Source organism: Bombus affinis, chromosome 7 (assembly GCF_024516045.1).
Source record: "Bombus affinis isolate iyBomAffi1 chromosome 7, iyBomAffi1.2, whole genome shotgun sequence".
Classification (NCBI taxonomy): Eukaryota; Metazoa; Arthropoda; class Insecta; order Hymenoptera; family Apidae; genus Bombus; species Bombus affinis.
This window is the reverse complement of record NC_066350.1, coordinates 14282071-14306460: the sequence shown is the minus strand read 5'-3', so window position 1 is coordinate 14306460 and position 24390 is coordinate 14282071. Positions and strand designations below refer to the sequence as shown.

At 37.0% G+C, this 24390-nt stretch overlaps 2 protein-coding genes across 6 annotated transcripts; both read left to right on the top strand.

Annotated features, from left to right (window-relative positions):
• The first annotated feature begins 3923 nt into the window (after nucleotides 1–3923).
• Nucleotides 3924–8228, top strand: LOC126918863 (uncharacterized). Its single transcript, XM_050727300.1, has 8 exons — nucleotides 3924–4280; nucleotides 4720–4782; nucleotides 4851–4916; nucleotides 4998–5039; nucleotides 5499–5570; nucleotides 5655–5782; nucleotides 7017–7207; nucleotides 7941–8228. Exons 2-8 carry the CDS (start codon nucleotides 4732–4734, stop codon nucleotides 8138–8140), a joined length of 750 nt encoding a protein of 249 aa, XP_050583257.1. The 5' UTR covers nucleotides 3924–4280; nucleotides 4720–4731; the 3' UTR covers nucleotides 8141–8228.
• Nucleotides 8229–9545: 1317 nt separating this feature from the next.
• On the top strand, nucleotides 9546–23476 carry LOC126918865 (uncharacterized). 5 transcript variants are annotated; one of them, XM_050727306.1, is made up of 5 exons: nucleotides 9546–10095; nucleotides 11230–11391; nucleotides 12578–12940; nucleotides 14286–14418; nucleotides 22745–23476. In XM_050727306.1, exons 3-5 carry the CDS (start codon nucleotides 12724–12726, stop codon nucleotides 22914–22916), a joined length of 522 nt encoding a protein of 173 aa, XP_050583263.1. In that variant the 5' UTR covers nucleotides 9546–10095; nucleotides 11230–11391; nucleotides 12578–12723; the 3' UTR covers nucleotides 22917–23476. The 5 variants fall into 5 exon arrangements, with proteins under 5 accessions (XP_050583263.1, XP_050583262.1, XP_050583261.1 ...); XM_050727305.1 differs by having other exon boundaries at nucleotides 11173–11391; XM_050727304.1 differs by lacking the exon at nucleotides 11230–11391.
• Nucleotides 23477–24390: the final 914 nt, after the last annotated feature.

Here is a 24390-nt window from a genome sequence, read left to right as displayed (position 1 = left end):
CACACACAGGCACACCAAACTGAGATACTCGTCGATCCATATCGGCTACTGTTTTACATAAACATCGACTCGTCAGCGACAGGGGCGGAAATCGCAAGCGGAAGGGTGGCAAAAGGGGAACGGTGATTCGTCTAAGTGATCTCAAGTGTTTTCGCAGTTGACTCGCGGCGTGTTTGCACGGCGAACGAAGCTTTTTAAGGTTGGTTTAACCCTGGCCCCGGGCCCCATTTTCGGAGCTAACTTCGTATTTAGTTAGTCAACCCCGAGGCCGCGAGGCGCGATGGGAAACGACAAGTGGTGTCTTCCCTCTTCGAACGGTGGACGATTGTCGTGCCATCGCCACCGTCTTTCATGTGCTAATTCCTGTTTATTTAATCGAATGCTGACGTCGATCGCCCCGGGATTAATTTCTAATATGCTTTAACGTGACCCGACTAGATTGTTTGGACAAACGCGTTTGTCTAGCGTTTAGGTGGACGAGAGATTTGTTGGCGTTGTGGATGATCTCTTTCCAAGGATGGAGAAGCGTGGAGATCGTACAAAAGTGGGTAATAGGGGAAAAAGGATAAAACCATTTTTGTCAATTCACTGACTTTTATGTCACTCGATGACTAATTTAAATATTACGGTTGAAGAAGCAAATAATATGACAGATTCGAAGATATATGTAAGCCTCGTAGGGAGAGATGATAAACCCACGATGTTTTTATTAGGTATTAATTCTTATGTTAACTAGATTGATATGAGACTGCATAATTAACGTTATTACTCATAATTTCTTTTATTCTATATTTTTCCTTCGTTTTTTTTAGTACCAGTCTAGCGTCTTTTTTCTTTTTTCTTTTTTTTCGAACACGGATACTGGTGGATTGGTCGACGAAGAATCGATATCGTAGCGACGCTTCTTGTTTGCGAAACGATGCGAGACAGATCGCGCGAGCGAACTGTCGCGGCGTACTGAATTTTTTACCGCGCTTTGTTCGATGTCGCGTTCCCTGCTAAATTATAGTTTTGTTTGGGCTGTTTCGTTCACGCGAAACGGTGATTCTTGACCGAGACGATTCACAGTGCGACATTTGAATGAGGATTCGCGACACAAATCGAAATTCGTTAGCCACGTTCGCACAACAGGTTCACACGTCCGTACGCCATGTTCGCACGTTCGCAGGCAACGTTCTCGTGTTCCACAGTGTGTTATCTGAATGAGAATTCAGGACAAAGGTAAAAAAATTCATACAATGTGGAATTTTCCTGAAACTTGATACCTTCTCGATATTATCTTTGTATGACGTATAATGAACAAGTGAGCTAATCTTCAAGTGATTCGATCGTCATGGAGAAACGATTTTTACTAATCTTCCATCGATTTTTGGGATTAGGTTATTTAAATTATTATAATTACGTATATGAAATTATAATTGACATTTATATTATTTACAGACTGACGATATCATCGAATAATAAGATCAAAATCGAACAATGATTATTCCGATTTTTGTTCACTTCATGTCACGCTGTGCGATTGTGAGATTTAATTGCGCGCGTTAATTCCGTGCACGCGGTCCTTTTAATCCGATTAATGGACCTCGTTTAAATATCAGTATTTGATTAAAGTTATTCGAAAACATTAAATAACAAATAAGATTATTTGAAATATTTCGATACATTCGATTAGCTCGATTCTTATGATTTCTTTGGAAGAATTTTATGTAAATGTTACTTTGATGATACTGTTACTTTGCAATGTCATATCATATAATATTGAAATATTATACATAATATTTATTTAAGAGTCCTCTACAAGTCTACGAAACTGAAACTTAAATTTCACACAACCATTGTTGGTTTAAATATCGAATCTATGATCGATACCGCGAATATAACTTCTTCGTTGAAAGTGAAGGGGTTAAAATGAAATTTCTGCCATATAGCAACGTAGATAATTACTCTTCTTCCATTCTTCGCTTTGTATCGTTATAATATTAATTAGCTTCGAAGCAGGCATTTTAATTGTTTCCGTTTAAACATCTCCATCATAGTGCTTTACGTTACAAGCAGATATCGTGTTCTACATTAAACAAACATTAAACCAATTAAAACGCAAGCCCACACATTATAAATCAATAAACGTGTTCATAATTTTCATTCACCGTGCTTGCGCTCTTCATTATCGATATTACACTCACACGTCCTTCCAAAACGCGTTTCGATTCTTCTTTCACCCCTCAACCACCCCGTATCACGATACAGACGTTGTAAAATTAGTGATATTAAGCGGATCTCGTTCGAATAAATTCTCGTTGCTGACGCATTAAAATTATCGTATTTCGGCGATTCTTTCATCAGACGATGGAAAATTACACGCAAACACGGGAAAAGCATTTGTATTATTAATGCAGAATTCGACGATAATTTCGAGGCCGCGGTTTCGAGATCGAACCTCGTGAAATTGCGAAGGCTGACTCGCTAAAAGCGCTTGGACGCCACGGACCAATTAGCATCTTCATAAATTACTGGCGAATTACTTTACGAGCTGATTGTGATAAAATCGCTGGAATACGTCTCATTTCGAGTCGACTCGCTTAACGAATGATAACAAGGAATTACGCGACCAAGCTTAACCATCTCTATTAAACACGTACATATACGTTCTCAAATCGAATATCTAATTATTTACTAATTAGAAAATAAGATCGTGTACACGCGAAAGTCTTGCCCTTCCTTTCCTCTTTCTAATTTTTTCTATTTCTTTCTATTTCTCCCTGTTCTCTGTTTTCACCTCATTAATTTCCTTCGACAGCTGCCGCTGTCGCAGCTTATTATCGGCGGCATTGTCAACATGGCTGGTGCATCATTATATCACGAATCGACCAAGCGATAACGCGACGATTGCGAAATTAAGTCAGCCATTGAAGCTGCCGTGAACAGGGTTTAATAATACGCGATTATCGGTGGATCACTCCTTTGGCCAACGGGTACAAGTAAATTATGTCCCCTGTTAATTAATGACACCCCCAATAATGTGTTATTAGTTTCTTTATGGAATCTGGTTTAATCGATACCTTAATTGAAATTTAGTCCATTATGGCGTTCGTTGGGTGTAAAATTTCACTTTAATTATACGCTTAATGCCTTTGCTCGAGCGTATGTTTGTTGAGATTTTCTTTTAGAATTTAATATTACGTTGTTGTTCGGACAATGGTAATTATCGTAAACGATCGATGCCGTTCTTTGTGGTTAGATCTAATTGAATTCGAATCTTGATAGCGATATAAAAATTATAAAAAAATAGCGTGACTCACCGGTGGTTCACGTTATCGCATAAAATGAAGCTGTTGCGAACCACCAGTGAGTCACGCCACACGTTGATCGCGCTGGTTTATGCTGTGAAATGAGCGTTAAGACAGGATAACTCGTTTTGAAATAACATACGTCGCACGCGCGAATTAATTAACATTATTATTCTAATGCTTCGTTCTTGAATTAATAGGTAAGCTGGTAATCACGAGATTTAGACAGAGCGTAATTTCGTTCCTTTAATAACAGCAATGCCAGGTGAATGCCTTTTCGATTTCGAGCAATCTATCAAATGTTATTTTCCAATCTTAATAAGGAGAATGTAATTCTTTGAAAAAGAATAAGAATATAAAATACCATGCAATATCTTCTCATTCTTTGAACGTTTGCTTTCGAAACTATATCAGAATTTATTTTTAGATACAATAAATCAAACACTCAAAAGATATAAAGCAACAGGAGAAGATAGAGGAAGATAGAACACTTACGAATATAAAATACTTTCTTTGCTTCTTAAACTTTGCTTTATCATTTTCAAATGTCATAAATATTCGATTACTCGATAGTCGATTATTCAATCGTTACTCGATTCAGAACGTCGGTGATGTAACATCTGGCAGATTTTCGTCTCGAAGAGACGTGTCTCGTGTCGAGTATTTCTCTATCGACGATATTTTTCATCCTTCGTGAGGAATTTTCGAAATCCTTGGCAATCCCGTCTAATGGATTACATTCGCGGGGATGTTCTTACAGAAGCAGAGCTACTTCTCCCGGCTGGCAAAGTCCTACCCGATTCTAAAGCTCGTTGATGTATACGATCGTCAAGTAAAGACCGTGAAAATCACGAGACATCGCGTGATTTCTACTGACTTCCGTTTCTTATTGCGCCACAGTCGTTCATACGGGTGTACGTGTTGGACAACGTCTACGTTTGCATTCTGGTGCACATACTTTTTTACGTTGCTCTGTGGTACGCCACTACGGTAAGTGCAACTGTAAATTTTGCTCGGAAAATTTAAGATAAATTTTTTCAACATTTGCAGGTAATCCAAAATTACCATACAATACATTTTCCGCTGTCGTATTATACTTTGATATTTCTCTTATAATTTCTTTTCCATGAAGCTCGAAGAATTCAAATCAAACATTATAATTGTTAAAATTTACTAATCGAAACCAATCTTTTTCGAGAACTATAATAATCTATCGATAATTTAAAACAATTAATTACAGTGATTGGTGCGACTGCGATGATTTTTTTTAACGCTTTTATTACCTTCGAAATGATTTGTGTCAACATTCTTAGACTTCTTATTTAGTAATTTAGTACCATGCTAATTATAGACATCTAAAATTTCAATTACATTATTAATTAATTAATTAATTATTGTTTAGGAGGCTTAATTTGTTTCTTAATTGTAGGTGATAAGAAAAATGGAGAAGGCGAATAAGGAGATGCTAAAAATCATGGAGGAGAACAGAACGGTGCGTCGACTGACTGATAATAATAGAAATTCAATCGTATCGATTTCTCGTTTAAACGATTGTTGCAGAGACTGGAAGACGTAGTGGCGTTGAAAGATAAGAAAACGGAATACGACGAGGCGGTGGTTAAAGTGGTTGGTGTCTAGAAGAAACTTTCAGTTCTTTCAAAAATCACAATAAACAATGAATAAGTGAATTTCATTAAAAATTTTCAGAAAGAAACGCAGAGATTAACATCGCAGGAACTGGAAGACGAGGTAACTGAAAGTTCAATCGTCTCGTTAATGTTATAAATATGTCTAAAGATTTTCATCTTTTTATTCTACTTTATTTATAATTCTACCTATAACAACTTAATTCTATAATTAGCAAAAACATAGGTGCACGTGAACGAAATATTTTCAATTACAAAAAAGGGGTAGTTTCCATTGCGATTTCCAGAAAGTAGCTTACAACCTTCGAATTTTTATCCTTCGATTTCGTTCTCGTTTCGATACACGAAAATCTGACGATTTTAAAAAGAATTACGACGTAACATGATCTTCCATACTATCTTAAAGCTTACGAAACTTTTTAACTACAAAAAAAAAAAAAAAACGAAATTAGTTGCAAAATAATCTCAAAGACGAAGCAACCATGGAATTAAGTTTCCAAAACTCCTAGCCCCACAAGATTCGTTTGCTTTATCGAGTCTCAACAAGATTATTATAATTCAGATGCAACGTCTAAGCGCGGAACTGATCAACGCGGAGGGCAAGCTACTGGAACTGGAGAAAGTGGTGAAGAAAGTATCGAAAAAGCATTTCTTCTATATGAAACATAACACGGAATTCCTTCTATAGAGAAATTCCTCGATTGTCATTAACTCGTAGTTGATTTCCAGTACATATCCGGCGGAGAATCGTGCAAGAGTTCTGCGGGCGACGTCGCTGACCGAGAAAACGAACGCGCGGGACCGTGTTTTGGCGAAGGACGAACGGTCTCGCTCGAGAATCTCAAGGTACGTTTCAATTAAACTGTGTGCACCGATTTTCCCTACGTGACGGTGTTCTGTAATTGTCAAGAAAATGAAGACGGGGAGGGCGGTTTACCTCTTACTACCGGTTGCGCCAGTCGTTGTAACAGCTTGGGCCAGCGTTCCCAAACCGCCAGCAAAACGGAGACGAACAGATTGTTCAGGAATTCTGTTAGGGAACTCGCGACCACCGGGACGCGACGTGTAAAGTTATTTCGGTGTCTGGCGAACGAAATTGGGGAAAACCATAGGACTCTCGGTTAGTTAAGACGCATTCAACGGAATAGTCGAGGCTTTCGAACCCCGTGGAAGAGTTAATGCTGACGTCGATAGGATCGTCGTCGTATTATTGTTAGGATTATTGTGTGTCTTGATTACGTAATGTATCGATAGCTCGCTTGGATAATGGACCACGGTAATCCCTTATTGATAATAATTAGTCTGTGGATGTTTATACAAATTTGCGGTACTAGGAATACAATCGAAGAAATTGAATGTAAATGGAGGTTTGCTTCATCCCTTAAATGTTATGAGTATTCTGCTTTGTACGTTTTGCATAAGTTTGCTAATTTTCATAGTGAAAGCATAGTGATTACTCTGACATTATCTTGTTAGAAAAAATACTTTTCGTTCCTCTTCGAACACTATTATTATTATTATTATTATTATTATTATTATTATTATTATTCTACTTATATTACTTCGATAGGTTAGATTAGATATAATAAGAACTAGAGAAATTAGATCAATGATCGAAGAAAAGTATTATTGTTGTATTGGATATAGATATTCTACAGTTGTAAATAGTCGAAGGCCATTCGAAACTGACAAGAAAGAATTAAATAAATATACACAAAAATGCTAATCAGAAATAGTATTTATTTGAATTTTGAGCAACTTAGTAAAATTATTTGCATGTCTTTTACTTTAAAGAAATTTAAAAAAAGGATTTCGTTGTATTGTATCTTTTTCTTAATTTTCTTTCTAATTTCTAAATTAATTTTCTTCTTTAATAATCGTCTCTGTGTTCTATAAAAAGAGTATGCTCTCCAGAGAGAATATCAGAAAAGAAATCTCTATTTTTACATTTCTCGTAAATGGATGAGCACCTGCAATCTATTTAGTAATAAATTATATCATATAAGAGGTTCGTTATTGATCGAATATCGAATTGACATTAATGAGAATTAATAGAAATATGTTTCACATTGTGTTGAAGATACTCGAACCGTCGTTTCCACCGCCGCAACCACCGGAACCTCCACCTAGGAAGTATGGGATCTTTGTCTCTCGACCTCCTGGCCAACGTCGTCCACCTCCCGCGGCTTCAGCTGCGACCGCACCCCCAAAAATCGGACACAAGTAACTACGCATCCGTGGAAGCTTCCGAGGAATCCACGATTTATCACCGTAAGCGCTATTTTACCCATTTTTTTTGAATTTATATTTCTCGTTAAATAAAAGCGTTTCTAAATATTGCAATTAACGTTACAAAGAGAACTTAAGAGAACTTAGTCTTAAGTTATGTCCGTGGTAATATTTGATTCTTATATTACGTCCGCGAAATATTAGATTGTTCCAAAAGTTTCTTTCGTTTCATAAGTGGAATAATAGATGCACAAAATTTTTTATTTTATATTATTTTATGGATTTACGTATGATTCATTTTGTAGTAGTAGAATAAAATGGATCAAACGTAATTCGATAAAATAATATAAAACAAAAAATGTTGTGCATCTACTATTTCCTTATAAAACGAAAGGAACTTTTGGGACAACCTAATATTTCGTAATTTGTCGTCAAATTAGATAATTATCGTCTTAAACGATAGCTAGTTTACCCGAGTTTAATTAATTAATCTCTATAAAAAGGAGAGAATAAAATATCGCCGATTTACTTTCTCTTTTCCCTACTAGCAAAAGGAATAGACGAAGCATCGGCTGGCAACATAATCGAGATTACCATAACTTTTTCAAATATTTTATAAATTACTGACAGAAATTATGAGTTTGTGTGAATTTGCATACATTTGCACACAGGAATTTGCATATATTCTTAGCAAGTTACAGACGTTAGTTTAGACACGATTTTTCGAATACCTTTTCATGTCGAAAGTGACTTTTATGATTCTCGATGATTTCAGAGCCTGATAAATTCATGTGGAGTGCTGGAGATCGTCGACGAGACGATAGACGAAGAAAGCGACCAGGAAAATTCTCTAGTAGTGGCATTTCGACGCGTTTTAGTATGAAAAAATTGCACGACGAGTCTCTGAAGAATGTGACACCTTTTACCAGATCGTTGTTGGGTCTCGTCACAGTTTTCACGCAGCAAAAATATTAAATATACTGCTTGAAAATAGGCTATATAATATATTTCTTAAATATATCAGTCACAAGTACTTGCAATAAATTGAATAATATATAGGAAATATTACGCACTTCCTACTTTATATTTATCTTCTTTATACATAATTATAATCACGTATATAAAATATTGCTTGTCCTTTTCTAGCGAAATTGACTTGTTGGGATTAAGTATCTCTAATGTCATCTAATTGTCATTTCTGCCAAGTAATTCAACTATTCATCAGCATGCATTGGATATTTACTTCGTGCATATCGTTAATCGTAATTTGCAAAATTAATTACCACGTTTACGTCGAATACTAGTGCCGAGGAAAAACGTTATTCGGATTACACGATCATACATTGTAGATTATCAAACTTTTTCTCACGCGACTATAGCAATTACGAAATACGTTGACGTCTTTACAGACGTGTGTCAGAGTGCAACGCGTATACGATGACTCTGTGGGAAAGTGAAATTAAAAATAGAATCAAGTTTCAATGCACATTGGGTAGAAAAGTGGCAATTAAAGCAAAATCAATTAACCGAGCTTAAACGAATTTATGAAAATTTATTATTATGGAAATTTATGAAGTAAAGCGAACGTATCTATATGGACTTTGAAGATAGTACGTGACTGATCTTTTGTCTGATCTGGACGCGCACGTATCATTGCCCTTGGACAAACTGGTTTACTCGAAGAAAAATTCTTTTTGTTCTACGTACGCAGGATATATCGTGGAACTGGAAAATACATTTATTCAGGATTGCGAGAGCAAGCATCGTATTACATGTGTAGAAGTGTTGTTGAAAAATAATTTCTCCATATAAATGTTTATTCCGTTGTGTGTCGAGATATCGAAGAATGAGAAGAACATTTTGATGTTGTATTTGACAAAATATTATTTGTACTAACGAAGAAAACTGAAATTATTAAATGACACAAATAAAACTTCAAAGAAAATTTCATGTTCTACTTTTCCAGTATCTTATATCGTAGAAAGAAATTAGAGTGAATAGTTTTTGATTTAAGAAGAATACTGTTTCTAACAATTTCCATACTTAGTATTTCCATTAAAAATTTAATATTCTATTAACAATTAAAACTGGAGATTACTAGAAATACCGCATGTAGAGGAAAAGAAACAATACGGAATTAATAAATTAATTAATAAATTCATACTAAGTGGAAAGTCGATTAAATACGAATCTGTATTTGTTTTATCCGATAAGATATAGAACTCGTGCGCTATCAGAACAAAGTGAAAAATGCTTGTTAGGTGTTCGCACCGGTTCTCGCCAGACAAACTGGCGAATAAACGAACCACGGCACGAGATCGGCCGATCCGATCGCTGCGAGTTGCGGCCGAGTGTCCAACTTTCACTGACAACTCGTTAGGTCCGTAGGCCGTGGTTTCGAATCATTCACAGTCATTCCGCGACGTCGGTAGACCGCGGCAGCGTCGCTGAATTCCTCCAATCGGAACGCATTCGTCATCGAATACACACATAAGTTTTTGTACTTGACCTGACAAATTCAATTATTTAATCAAAACGCTATAATTTCCCGTAACTTTGTGCCCGTGTCGAGTACAGCATTAATTAGAGTTTAGAAAGCTTTGTTACCGCTCGTGTTCGTGTCAGTGATTTCACTTTTAACGGAGCAGTGTTTCAGTGCATTCCGCGGGCTACAAACCAGTTTTGCACCGATTCAATTTTAAACAAAGAAAGGACAGAATCCGATTCGGAGGAGTATTGGAAAAATTTGACTTGTGTGGCTCAGTTTTAAGTATAGTGTTCCATCGTTCGGGATTGCGTTGGCATTGCGACACACGGGATCGAAGAAAGTGGAAGTGAACAGAAAGCGAAAGTTCTGCTATAACATCCTCCACGTTGAAAGTTGACGATCCGTGACCACAGGCTTAGCACATCGTCTATGCTTCTCACGAGTACGTATTGTTTCGCTATGTGTATTTACATGCTCTCAAAAATCAGGTTAAGGCGTTGTAACATGGCTATTGCATAACTTGAACGCTCTCCTTTCAAATTCTTACGAAGACCTTAATAATTCTAAGGTCCAATTTTGTCGGCAAGTAATTATTAAATATTAATCAACATTGTTTAACAGTTTTCTGTTTAATTATTACTAAACATACAAATTATTTCAGGCAATAATTGTATAAGAATTTCTTTCACCTGCTGGAACAACCTTATGTCCATAAGAAAAACGCTAAAACTAACCGGGCTATACTAACTGACTAATACTAATATTTTCTAACAATGCTGATACTATCCTATTCAATTACTATTAAAGAGAATATAAAAATATCCAAAGTAACAACTGTACAAAAATTCCTATTTTCAACTCAGAATTCTAACCGATTATAGTATTTAATTGAACCCGTATGTTCTAACAATTATCGATTAATGATCGCCAGAAATAAATTCTTAACTACCATTGCATTACTACATTACAGCGCGATAAACACGTTCATAAAGAAGCAAAGCAAAAATTGAAAGCTGCAGATATACGAATACTATGTAACTTGCACATCAGGCGGCATTACGAAAGATTACGGTAGCTACAAAAAGTATTTGCACATACCCTTCTTTCCCAATAAAACGTTTTCCTATAAAGACCCCTAGCCCCTATACATGTTGAAACATGTTGCGATGCATGATACACGTTACAATATATGCGTATCAGAAGCAACTTGTATCGATGTAGGAATCAGAATCACGTTTTAACTGAACCGATCGGGACGCAGGTTTTTTCCACGTGTAACGCGAATCATCAATTAGTTTACAGTAGGCTCTCATCATTGTATTTTGTTTTCTAATCCTTGAGAGACCTGTTTCCATCTGGTATCGAAAAACAGAGTTATCCATAGGCAAATAATTTCTATAATCGCTCGGTTTGTTCGTGTTTACTTCTCTTAATAACGTGAAATTAGAAAACCTGTTTCTCTTAATTAACCATCACTTTGTTCGTTTCTTTTTCATCTTTAATTCTTTATTTTTTGCAGTTAATGTCGCCCTCTGTTATTGACGATTAATATTTGGAGAATAATCAGACATTGTAGCACGCATATTTCGACATTGGTATCGCATCACGAACTAAGGAGAATCGGTAATCCGGTAGACTGGAACTGGTGCAGATTTCATGAAACGCAGGTGTCGACGCATGCATAGCAACGTGCTTCAACGTGTACAAGAGCCTGAAGGTTTTACATTTCATTCTCAAGGTATCAAATGTTTATCGTGATATGAAAGTATCACTAAACCATGCGAAACTTAATATACTTGGACCTAATTGAGTAATTGTTACGATAAATAACAATCGTTTCCAACGATACCAACGATAAATTCGAGACAATAATTGTTGCTGCTTTAGCAACCGGAGTGCCTCTGTCTAGCGCCGAGTGTTTGCATCGCAACATTCGAAGCCATTGCGTCTGTTTTTATATTATCCTCGAGCAGTCGACTATTGTTCTTCGAATTTCAAAGATTCTACAATAGCAGCGCTATCTTCGGCAACGTTCGGCGACTCGACGGCTTAGCAACAGCTCACCGAACTGTCAAGGCTGTCAACGACGGCCGATAACTGTTTTCCGTTTCATCGTCTTCGTTGACATCTCACGTTTCATTGTCGAAAATGCTGTTTGATCGCGGTTTCGATCGCTGTTTGCACAAAAATCTAAAATTCTCCAATGAGACGAACAGCACGTATACGGCATAAATCGGCGAGTTGCGCTCGGCCTACGCACTTACGCGATCTCGCTTTGTAATTTACAAATCTACCATCACGTGTGATATTCACCGTGCTCGACGTTAATCCGTTCTAATTTCTCTCTAATTGTTCGCGCCCGTACAAAGTTTAGAAGTGCAATTTCGATTTATTTACTCCGTTACCTACCTTAAATATTATGATCGTTTCGTTAATCTAATTTTGAGTTATAGTAAACTCTTATAACTTGGTATAATTTCCCTAGTCATACGAGAATATTATTAAATCATAGTATATTTAGACTCGATTAATTAGTACGTAAATGTTACGATAAATACGCCTGTTTCCAACGGCTCCAACGTGAAGTTCGAAGCAATAATTGTTTTTGCCCTAATAATCCCCTGATAGTTGTAATGAACTCTTGTTTTGATAATCTCCTCGTCTCGCGTCCGTGATTATTTATTATCGGCTTGATCTTTCGTTCTAATTTATTCCGACGCAGCGTGGTCGCCTCCGACGTTACGTTCTAAACAACGATGATACGCAATAATATTTTTTGTAGCCACTGTAATTCCAAGACGATGTCAATTTATTGAACTCTTGTCCTCGCCGTAATTCTAATACGAAGATTAATATCGGTAATATAACCCTCTTTGTCTGCTAATCCTTCTAAGACCTTGCGTCTTAATCGACGGCTATATTAGGTGTAGCAGAGCGAGGATTAAAGTTCAAACAGCAAATCCAGCCGCGCGGCGTGCTCTTCCGATCCGGTCCTTGAATCGGTAGAGGCCGCAGTGAATCGAGGATCGTCGATCGGTACGGACGTGACGTTACAAGGACGCCAGTCGGCATGGCTATGGACACCAGCACTGTGCGTCTCGTGATATTCCTCGGGATGTTCCTCATGTTCGCCGGTGACTACAGCTACGTGATCTTCACGATTTTCGGTCGATCGTCTCGGCAAAATATCACTGAACCGGTTAAAAGTCTGGAGGATCCTGCAAGCAAGATTCCTGGAGATAGGGTAGCCTTGACGACGGTGAAGAAGGATAACGAGAAAGAAAACGGTAAGGAATAATTTACAAGCGCATGAAATCTCGACTATCGACGCGCTAAAGAATGTTCGTAATGTAATTGTAATTTCCGGAAATGTTATGCTAATGTACTTGTGCATTCTAACGAGTCATCAGATTTTTTATCGTGGTTTCGTGTACGGTTTCGTCCCGGCGTGTTAAAGGAAGTGTTAATTTCGTTATTCGTTGAGTTTGATCTCATTGATCGATCTATTGATTGAGTTTGAGTTCGATTGAATCCCATGTGGATGAAGAGCTTCGATCGGCTACTGATTTGTAATGCGTTGAGCTGTAGATAATTAAAAGTAGAGTATTATTCTCCTTACTCAATGAAAGTTAATATTCGTTTTGTTAAAAGTATTTGCATAGTCTTAGTAATTACAGAAACAACAAATTTGATACAAATTTTATATGATTCGTTATTCAAGGTGGGGACAACAATGACTCGCGTTGTATATTCATTAAATTCGTTGAATAAATTGTGTTCCATAATAGTCATCAAATTGGAGAAATTCTTACTGCGAGCGAGAGAGCATAATGTACAAAATATTGGACTCTTTTATCCATCAAATTGGATTTCAAACAATTTGAGAGAAAAATTCATCGTATTAATGTAACAGAAATTCCTTAATCCTCGTTCCAGAAATTTACTACATTTTTTACCTGCAGTTTTACCTGAAGCGATTATCTTTTTATGTTCTGAACGTTGATTGTTTGGCGCTATTTGTGTACATTTAATCGATAGTGTGCAGCATGTAGAGTGTATTATATTTTTCGTTAGTCGTGTACGAGTCAACTATCCGAATTAATAGAATTTCTTAAAAATTTTTATTATTCGCTACACATTTACAAAATACGATTTGCAGGCTTTTACGATATTGTTGTCAAGTATTATCCACTTAGTATAATTTCACCAGGTTCCTTACGCAATCTTGGAATAAAATAGAATCAATTGTCGCAACCGTGACAATAGATCATCGAAACATTCCACGGCCCAGCTGTCCGATTTAATTAATATTTCTCGCTTTAACGACCCGATAGTTCGTATTAATCACAAGACTATATAACTCGAAGCAAGAAAACAATAAACAGATCGAAATAAACGTTGAAGATAAACAAGTTGGAGAGCAAAAGAGTGAGAATTGTTTACTTAAATTATCTACCTAAAAGGTAAAAACATTCGTAGCTTGATTTCCAAGGCGAGATACATTAAAGATGCTATTCTACAATTAAAGATGCTATTCTAAACTAATTTACATAAACATTAAATATTCATTAGTTCGTTAATGGTGGGATATTTAGAAAAGTTTATGTAACTTATATATAAATTACTTTACAGCGATCTCGCGACGCGCGAAGATGATGACGACGATCAAGACGGCTTGCTTGCCCAAGCTTATATGCGAACTGACCTCGTCCGTCCATCAGGATCAGCTGAGTGAGATGGAACGGTCACTGTTAAACTTAATCAGGTAAACGAGGAGTTGTTTGTTTCTCCTAAGTAGATAAGTCCAAGGACAGAAAAGAAATTAATGCATAGCTCGATTTAAATTTCCTTATAAATTAACGATCGAATTATTTAACAATTTTGGTCATTGATTTTGCCCAAATGTGTTCAGTGTTAAAAATTCTTTCGTCGAATGTTTAGCACTAAAACTAGCGATGATTAAAATATAAAATTGGACTAACAGTCCATATAAATTTCTCTATAAATTTCCTTATAAATTAACGATCGAATTATTTAACAATTTTGGTCATTGATTTTGCCCAAATGTGTGTTCAGTGTTAAAAATTCTTTCGTCGAATGTTTAGCACTAGAGCTAGCGATGATTAAAATATAAAATTGGGCTAACAGTCCATATAAATTTCTCTATAAATTTCCTTATAAATTAATGATCGAATTATTTAACAATTTTGGTCATTGATTTTGCCCAAATGTGTGTTCAGTGTTAAAAATTCTTTCGTCGAATGTTTAGCACTAAAACTAGCGATGATTAAAATATAAAATTGGACTAACAGTCCATATAAATTTCTCTATAAATTTCCTTATAAATTAATGATCGAATTATTTAACAATTTTGGTCATTGATTTTGCCCAAATGTGTGTTCAGTGTTAAAAATTCTTTCGTCGAATGTTTAGCACTAGAGCTAGCGATGATTAAAATATAAAATTGGGCTAACAGTCCATATAAATTTCTCTATAAATTTTCTGTCTAAATTTCTCTATAGATTTCTATACGACGCTATCAATCTGTCATTTTTACTATTTTCATAGTCCTGCTGTCTAAGCACCCATATAAAGCTATCTACAAATTAGTATTCCATAAAAATTCCATCGCCTACTACACTGAACCGTCTAGAAACATTAAGAAACCGAGCAGTAACTTTTCTTTTCAATTAGAAAATCATCCGCGTAGTGGTTCATCAATATTCCAAGTCCTCCGTGGAAATACATTTTCGATTGCCGCTATGTACCAAGTAGTCCGAAACGTTCCGCTTTTAACCGGGTGAAAGAAACGAAATAGATCATGACGAAGAAACAGCAATTACGCACTAAGAACGTTTACGAACCGTTCGACAGAGTTGATTGACGTTCGAAACCTCCGGGATGATGGAGCAGTTTCGCGCTGGAACTTTTACGACACCTCACAGGGCGCTCGTAGCTCGTCCACTTTCATCATCGACTCGTTCCAGTTTACCACTTTCACTTTCCACTTTCGATCACCATCGACGGTAATGCGAATTCGCTGGATCATGAGATTCTCGATAGGTCAGCAACCATAATAAGAGACACCAATGTCACGTTGTGAAATTTATATTACATCCTGGACTGAGTTGGACTGTTGTCCTCGTTCTGTTTACGAGCTATCAATGTCTCGATATTATTCAATGGTATCTCGTAGCTCAAGTTAATTGCTTCCTAATTTCGTATAGATAAATCGTATTCTATCGTGGATTGCGTGTCGAAACGTTGGTCTTGTTCTTTTTACTAGCTGCCAATGTCTCTCGATATTTGTTTTATGATATGTTCAATATGAAGCTGAGATATTGGATGATGGAGTTTCTCAATTTTTATAGAAAGATTGTATTCTATCGTAGCTTGTGCCGAAACATTGTTCCTACGAGTTATCGATATCTCGATAGTATCTTCTAAATCAAGCCACGTATTCGATAAGGTCAATTTTTATACAAAAATTGGTAAAACGCTCGATCAAGGAAGACGATCGCTTCGTTACAAAATCGTTAAAACAATTTACGCGCGTTACGAATCATTGATTCACAACCTGACTACGCAATAGCGAACTGTTAATTGAACAATAAACATAGCCACACGCACTCACACAACGTTACAATCTCGCGCCACCTAGAAACCTTATTAAATCAGCCATACTTTATACGTAAATCGAGCCCAGCGTTCATAAACAACAATATGCAGCCTCTGGACACCACTCCCTCCTGTCGGAGAATTAAACGTCAGCTCGTCGGATTACCTTCCAATCTGCAGATTACACCGATGGAGCAGTGTACGCGCCGAATGCTCTCTTCGATCGTCGGAATATCGATCAGCGCGGTCGAAGCTTGATCCTGGTGCACGAAACAACAAGCCGAGCGCACAGGCCAAACAAACGTCAGTTCGATATCTCGCTAAACAGATGCAGTCGAACAGTCAGGCTCGATATCGTTGCTCGCGAGGATGCAGCGTGTCATCGAAAATTGGATGGCGAGCTGAGCGGGCCCCGCGTTGCGCAATTTTCAATGAACGAGCGTTCGACGTTGAACGATCGCGCACGGAGGTTACGAAGCACGTCGCGACGCTGGTTCGCCGCGTTGAAATTGGATGACGCCCGCAGTATCTCGCGATATTCGTTTACGATCGAGAGGCGAAACGCAGCCACGCGCCGCCACCATCGGGGGTCATTTTGCTCGCTGATTAAAAGCAAAGTTATGTTAAACCGGCCAAATATTGACCGCGACGATGCGCGGTCGGCTCGCGCTGTTTCGATCCCGCTCCAAATCTCCGCGTTTCAACGCGATTTGGGGCGGATTTCACGTTGTTGTTTTCTCCTCTTCTCTTCTTTTGCGCGTGTATGTGTTTTTGCGAGATGTAGGTATTGATTGAAAGAGAAATTGTCATGCGGGATTTTTCGCACTGGAAACTGCGAATGAGCAGGAATTTTTTGTTCCACTGCGGGACACGTGGAATTTGAAATCAAGAGGGAAATATCTAGTTTTCTCTTCCATAGATTCCTGCCATGTAGACACGTGTTTTAAACTCGAGTAATTTGTAGCTTTAATTGAATTTTATGAGCCGGGAATCCGAACTGACAGAGTAGAAATTTTATTTCGTAATACGATGTGACGGTGTAATTTCCAATCATGCGAACAATTTCTATACTCCTTGTCGCCACCTCTCAACTAGGTGGAGATCAGTTAAATCGAAAACTCGGTTCGGTTGGGGTCGCGAACCTTCAACGACATGAACCCTCGAGGTGGTAGTAGATTAAGAAGTTCTAATTCGTTTGTGATTTTTGTATGTTTATTTGAAGAGATTTGTAGCGTGCGTGAAGTGTGTTGTATGAACGTAAGAGCCCACTTTCCTCTAAGTATGAAATCCGTGTCGTGAGGCACGTAACTGTTCACGTAAGTGATGAACGAATGAGTGATGAACGTAAGTGACGAGTGATGAAATAGTTATGAACGTAAGAGAGTATGAAACGTAAGTATGTATGAGACTTGTCTTATTCTCCACGCACGTGTTACTTACACTCTAAGTGTCTGTCTAGGGGCTATGTTTTCGTCAACGTTTTCTACGACGTAGAAATCTATATCTTTGCGATCATGCGACTGTCAAACTGTCGTGGTCGCCTTACAAGTGGTGCGTCTACCGCGTACCAGGTGGAGAGTGCGTAGCACAACGTCCCGTTAGCGACATCATCCGGTGACCTATTGTCGAGTTCTAATCCGGGATCGAAGTTCGTCACATGTCATCTGCGTGGACCTGACAGGCGCTTAAAAATGCTAACCGTGTCGTGGACGTGATTCGAATTGTCAACTTTATAATCTGCAATGTAGGAAATTCCAACTTCTCAGAAATATCAGATCTACTGTCCGTATCTTAAAGTTGGGATAATCTCATATCCTCGATATTCCTCTTCCAAATTTCATACCAAATTTATAGTTTGTAAATGGAAGTTGGCGAATGATAAATGTAAAAAATAAAATTGCGGTCAAATATTTACACGAGATAGAATGGAGTTGCAGTGAAAGAGAACAGGGAAGAATGTACGGAGATCTGGTATTTAGCTGCAAGACGTTACTATTTCCGGTCATTAAAGAGCCAGCGGTTTTCCTGCGAGCAAGAGGTCGAAGTACAACGTGAAAGTTCCTCTGCTCTTATGTAAGCCGTCTCGAAAAGAGAACGACCATGTGCTTCTACGTTGACGGAGGCTATAACGATCCGTCACTTTCCTTTTCACGGGTTATTCAATCTTTCGACTTTCTACGACGCCCGAAGCGTGTTCCATTCGAACGTCACTTGTCCCTGAATCCTATTTTACATCATTTAGTCCCTACGAGCGAGGGTAATCGGTGGAATCGACGATATCATTTCGTAATTGGTTACAGAAACATCTCTGTTTTTCGTTTTCTTCTTCTTGTTTTCCGGAGATTGAAAACAGAGGAAGAGAATGGTAGCTCAGCTTTAAAGGTTAATTCGCGGTCGTTGCTCGGCTACGATGCTTCCGTTCATCTCGCGAAATTACATACAGCTCTTTACTTCTCCACGCGGAAATTAAATTTCGTTTCGACCGTGTCGAGCTTAATTGACAGAAATTAAGCTCCGAACCTTTCGTGCTGTTTCTTCCGTTAGAGTAATTAATTAAATAATTAAATAATTGATATCTAGTAAGAATAGCTTTTGGCAATGAATCGATAAAATTCTGTCAGATTTACGTGACAGATATTATTGAAACATCGACGTACAAATTTCTCGTAATTCATATATTTTTTAATACTCTAATTTAATCATGAAAATCCGTGTAAATAAAATTGAAATAATTGAGAAACATAACTTTGTATAATTTAATATTCGTTTCAAACTGATTCATAGTTGCCGTTAAGTAGTTTTTGTCTCTAAAACAACGTCAGGAAATCGCCAAAGAATATACAAAATGTGTGAAGAATACAATGCTTAATCCGATATCCCAGCTTTGATACGGTCGAAAAGAGATTTGTGCACTAAAATCGGCAATCTACAACATCCAATTTATGGTCGCGTTTATCAATACACGTGATAAATCAAAACACTCATAGTAAATCCAAAGGCCGATCTTCGATCATTGCCCCCGAATTTTCCACTCGTTCCCCAACGAAGCATCAAATTAAAATACACGCAAACGAACAGGAAAAGGAAATAAAAAGGACGCGGAAAAAGTCGAAAGTTAAACAGACAACAAGGAACGATGTCACGGTGGATCGTGATGGTTAACGTCCCGGAAGGATTCGTGCTTTATATTTACTTTTATGCGTACGTAAACGCCGTTCCCATAGCGAGGCCGATTTTTATGGAACCGCTCCGGGTTAAACCGATCAAGATGGAAAAGCTAAGAAGCCGTTTTGCGTTTGCTCGTTATGCTCGCCTCGAGGCTGCGATCGTAAACGGGCAAACAGGGAGATTTCCCTTTTGCGGCCGCGAGACGTCTTCCTCAGGAGCCATGCGTGACGAAACTGTTTCTTACGACGATCAACCCCCTTCTTCCGACTTCCCGAAGGATCGAACGTGAGTTTCCATATTTTCGTTTACAAGATAAGGCGGACGCCTTTCTTCATCGGCAGTTGCCGTCGCGGATATTATGGATCGTTGTGTCTTCTTTGGGTTTCATATATTTGATATGAAATTGGGTTAACGTAAAAAGAGATTAACGTGCAAAAATGATTCCTCGTGATAAACGCGTTTAAAGTTGTACAAATTGTCTATTTTCATTGTTAATACAGTGGCCATAGGTGGTATTTGCGCACTATTGTATTTATTATAACGTTTATGTATTGGTTGATCAAATCCGAGTATATTGAGATTTTCATATCATTTGATAGTACTTTCGTATGATTACGAGATTTGACTAGGAAAATGAAACTTAATACAAAAAATACTTCGTTGAAAAATAAGAATATGTACTTGTAAAGACTTGGTAGTTATTGTGCGTGATTCTAATTGCGAGTTGTGAAGCGAATAATTATTCTACGAGATTGGGGTTGCTTTCATTGCAAAGAAACTTTTGTCTGTAAAAATCACGAAGAAGTCAAAATCGACTTTTTTGCATCTGAACTTCTTTTTACCAAAACATGTCGCGTATCAACGAATGAGTATTATATTTGTGAGCTATATAGCGATCGTTAAAATCGAGAGTGATTGGAAGATGTTGGAATCATCTAATAAATTTTCTCACGTGTTTCGATTTAATTTGTTGGTTAGAGATCCATTTGTGAGCTATGTTGTAATTTTCAAAACCTAGCAATGATTGGATAATGCATTAATCATGTAATGATTCTACGCGTTTCTCTATTTAATAGAAATTCCTTCGCATGTGCTCTTTATTTAAATTTCTTTCCGATACACATTTTAATTGTTTCATAATTACTAAAATTATCGCGATAATTCATTTTGTAAATTTATTTATTTTTACGAATTAATTTATTTTATGAAGCGCGATGCGTTTCAGCGAGAGTTTTAGGCAAAATGAGAGATAAAGAGAGATGTTTCTGTTTTTACAAATAAGATACCAAAGAGGATTAGAAATCATGGAAACGTTTCCTTCGCAACCTTTATTTACAGATTCTATGCTGATATGCGCGTTAATCATAATTCTCTTCGATCACGCAACCAGATAGTAAAAGTTTCAAAAAAGATACACGAATAAAATACGTTTTTATAAAGAATCAGGAATGTCTGCGTTGAAACTCTTGAATATTAAAAAAGATTCATCAAAATTCTAATAATAACAGTGGAATTAATTAATATTACATGAGATTATATTATTGATTTTTTATATTGATTATATTATATAAGAAAAGAATCTGAATGAAACATTCTTATACAGAAACGAGGAGAAAAGTATCGAATTTTTAGAACAATAAAGCAGAATTACCACCAAAATTCCAATAATAACGGCGCAATTAAATAATATTACATGAGATTATATTATTAATTTTTTATATTGATCATACTATATGAGAAAAGAATCTGAGTGAAACATTCATATACAGAAACGAGGAGGAAAGTATCGAATTTTTAGAACACTAAAGCAGAATTACCACCAAAATTCCAATAATGACGACACAGTTAACGTCAAAAGATATGAGAAAATAATCCGAATAAATGATATACGGACAGAAAATTTTATTAAGCAGTAAAATCTACTGGAATCGAAAGTTGGAAACGGAAGTAGCTCGCGTGGCGAGCGTCGACCGGAGGTTCCCAATTTTCCCACATTTCTTCTGAGTTGGTGAACAGGACGGAACCAGAGAAAGGCTGGTTCGTGCAATTCGCAGTCTGTTTCATCGAGCGTAACGATTCTGGTGCACGTATTTACAGACAGCAGTCGATATCGAAAGTAAAAGGCAACTCGCCTTGTGCCTGTTCTTATGCGGCTTGTTCTCAACCAGTTTATCATGGTCAAACGTTGCGAAAGTGGAGTCGATTTCGTGCGTGCCAGTGCCGTCGACGCCCGTCGATTATTCTTTCGATCGTTTCGAAACGAGTTTCCGCGACATAATCCTTGCGAAACGTGTTCGTAAATATGACACCTGCTTCGTCTTATTCGCGTGAATCTATTCGCTTTCACAAGAAGGAAAAGCAAGAGATTTTTACCAACCGTCGAATATTGCTAAATTAATTTTTTGTAACGACGTTACATATTTCATATTTGCAGAGATGAAATTTCACGATAGCTTGGCATAAATATCTATAAAAATAATGTTGGCACTTGTTATAAAAAATAAATGTAGCACAGAGCTATTAGCTTTTAAATAACAGTTGAGTTGTCAAACTTATCTAAATAACAAGTGTCAGTTTGCTTTATTCTGTAACTATTATGAATAGCTGGTAATTCTTGGCAAAATTGATGTTTACTTTTATTGAGATCAGAATACGTTTAAGTATGCTTTATTTTATTTGCACCATATCATCTTAATTGTAATTATTTGCAATCGAGTTAAGGCAGCTATATTTGCTTAGAAACTGGAAAATGTTGAATAATCGTCGAATGGTGTTCTATATGATAAAGAAACCAGGTAGCGCATAAATTAATGTTTGGTATTAGCAAGTTCATTGAAGTTATTATATTATCATATTAGACTCATATTAAACTGCTACAAACTCTCAATCTATCGACAAATAGTATCCAACGATTTAATAAAACTATAAACTGTTCTGGGACTTTGAGTAAAAATATATGTATAGTACATTTATCATACTATTTAAAAAATTTGTAATTCTACAGCTAGGATCATTTTAATAAAATACGTTTGGAAACCACGCGTTTACATAGGAACAGCTACTGCAAGTTATTAAAGTTTCAACGTTACCGCAGTTTTCCGGAACTCATTGAGCAGCGGACGCTTTGCTAAGGGACTTTAATTTGCAAGAATTAAAGTTCACTTTTCAACTATGGAACAGTGATAAATATTTAGCTAAATATTTACATTAATTAACGTTACGTTAGCGGGGCAACATTTTGATACTTGCGCCGCCCTGGCGAAAGAGGAAGTACAAACGATGAATATTTCATGGAAACTTTTCAGGGACACGAGCTTGAACACGATGGCGGAAGTGCCCTCGAGGTACCACTTCGCGGCGCATATGGGTCAACTGATATCCGGCATGGAAGGTCAAGGATGTCATAATTTCTACCCTACCTGCCCTCTGCCTGGCTCCAGCGTTCTCAACATGATGAAGAAGATTCGACTGCGTTGACACTACGAAATTATGTGGACAAGCAATGAAAAAATTACGACAACACGATCTGTGATATCGCAGATGATTTTTCTCGTACCGTCGTTACGGAGAGAATTTCGACTTTTTAAAAATTGTGGATAATTTCTGTTTCACTTCGAATGATGTTTCTTACGAGTAAGATATTATCGTAAAAAAGACAAAAAGAAGAAAAACCTTTTTGGTGTACTTCTTAATACAAGTTGAAATTAGATAGTAACTTCGAAGATAGTTAAGAAACTTATGTCTAGATTAAGTGTACTTAAGGAATAATTTCTATTATCATCATACTCGACTCTAATGAGTACTCATTAGATTAGAAAAATAGAGTTTAATCGATGTAAGATTATTATGAACTACGTTTAAGTGTATCGAATAGTATTTCGTCCCAGAAATCTCGTATATGTACGCGATAAAAATACGCGATAAGTATTTATTTTTCGTCGTCGAGCGATCTTTGATTGCACATCCCTACGTAAAATGTATTACGAAACCACTTGTTTTATAGTATCGCAAATAAAACTTTTTTCAACGTACTAAAATCATTCGCAAACCCCTTACGCTTCTTGAAAACTCTACGTCGTCAAACATTTCTATCTTTCTATTTATTTCTCTGTATTCTAATCAAAGTACCAAACTTCTGAAGTTGAAAAATTCCAAAAAACGAGATACATAAGATCACAGAATGTCCATATGCAAAAACGTACGAAATATCAAAAAGTAAAACATTCACTATAGCATTTGTGAGTGAAATATTGGAAGATGAAGCAAACCTGGATTTAGATTTTATTTCTTCATTCTCTTCGTAAAGATATTTTCCACGAACGTCTTATAAATTATCCAAAATTTGCTCTATTTTCCTATCCTTCGACTTAAACGTTTCATTCCTTCGCATGATTCTTCTTCCCAGTCGCGTTGCATAATATTTCGAGCGCGCCTTTGTCAAGTTGCCGGCAATTACGGGACATTTTCGGTGTTTTCGACCGTAATAGCAGTTTCCACGGCGAATCATCGTCGCTCGAACTGATTTGAACGAGCGCCTGGTCCTTATTTTACCATCGGTGTACGTATAATATTCAGTGAGCGTATAAAACGTTCACAAAGACGTTCAGGCCAGGTAATGTCTCTTTCACTGGAACTCGCTCCTTGTAATTATTTCTCGTGCGCACCACTATGACAGAAAAGCTGGCTCTAATTTGTGGTATAGCAATTTATCTTTCCCGTTGCTCGTTATCGTTTCGCGTTTAACCCGCCTGCGATGCTTTCCCACGAAATTAAATGAAATCGACACCTAAGCATTCGATTGTCACGGCATGTGATGCTCTTTTATACATTTTTTCTTTTTCTGTAGTAATTAACAGTTGTTCTTTTTATTACCGTGTGATTGGTTTCAGTTTGTGTTTAATATATTTATATATTTTTACATTTTGTGTCTTATAGACGCCAAAGACGATAT

Coding starts and splice junctions, on each gene's coding strand:
- LOC126918863 (XM_050727300.1), top strand. CDS start 4,732: ATGGAGAAGGCGAATAAGGAGATGCTAAAAATCATGGAGGAGAACAGA. Junction 4,783..4,850: donor TCATGGAGGAGAACAGAACG/GTGCGTCGACTG, acceptor CGATTGTTGCAG/AGACTGGAAGACGTAGTGGC. Junction 5,040..5,498: donor CGCAGGAACTGGAAGACGAG/GTAACTGAAAGT, acceptor ATTATAATTCAG/ATGCAACGTCTAAGCGCGGA.
- LOC126918865 (XM_050727304.1), top strand. CDS start 12,724: ATGGCTATGGACACCAGCACTGTGCGTCTCGTGATATTCCTCGGGATG. Junction 12,941..14,285: donor GGATAACGAGAAAGAAAACG/GTAAGGAATAAT, acceptor ATTACTTTACAG/CGATCTCGCGACGCGCGAAG. Junction 14,419..22,744: donor TCACTGTTAAACTTAATCAG/GTAAACGAGGAG, acceptor GAAACTTTTCAG/GGACACGAGCTTGAACACGA.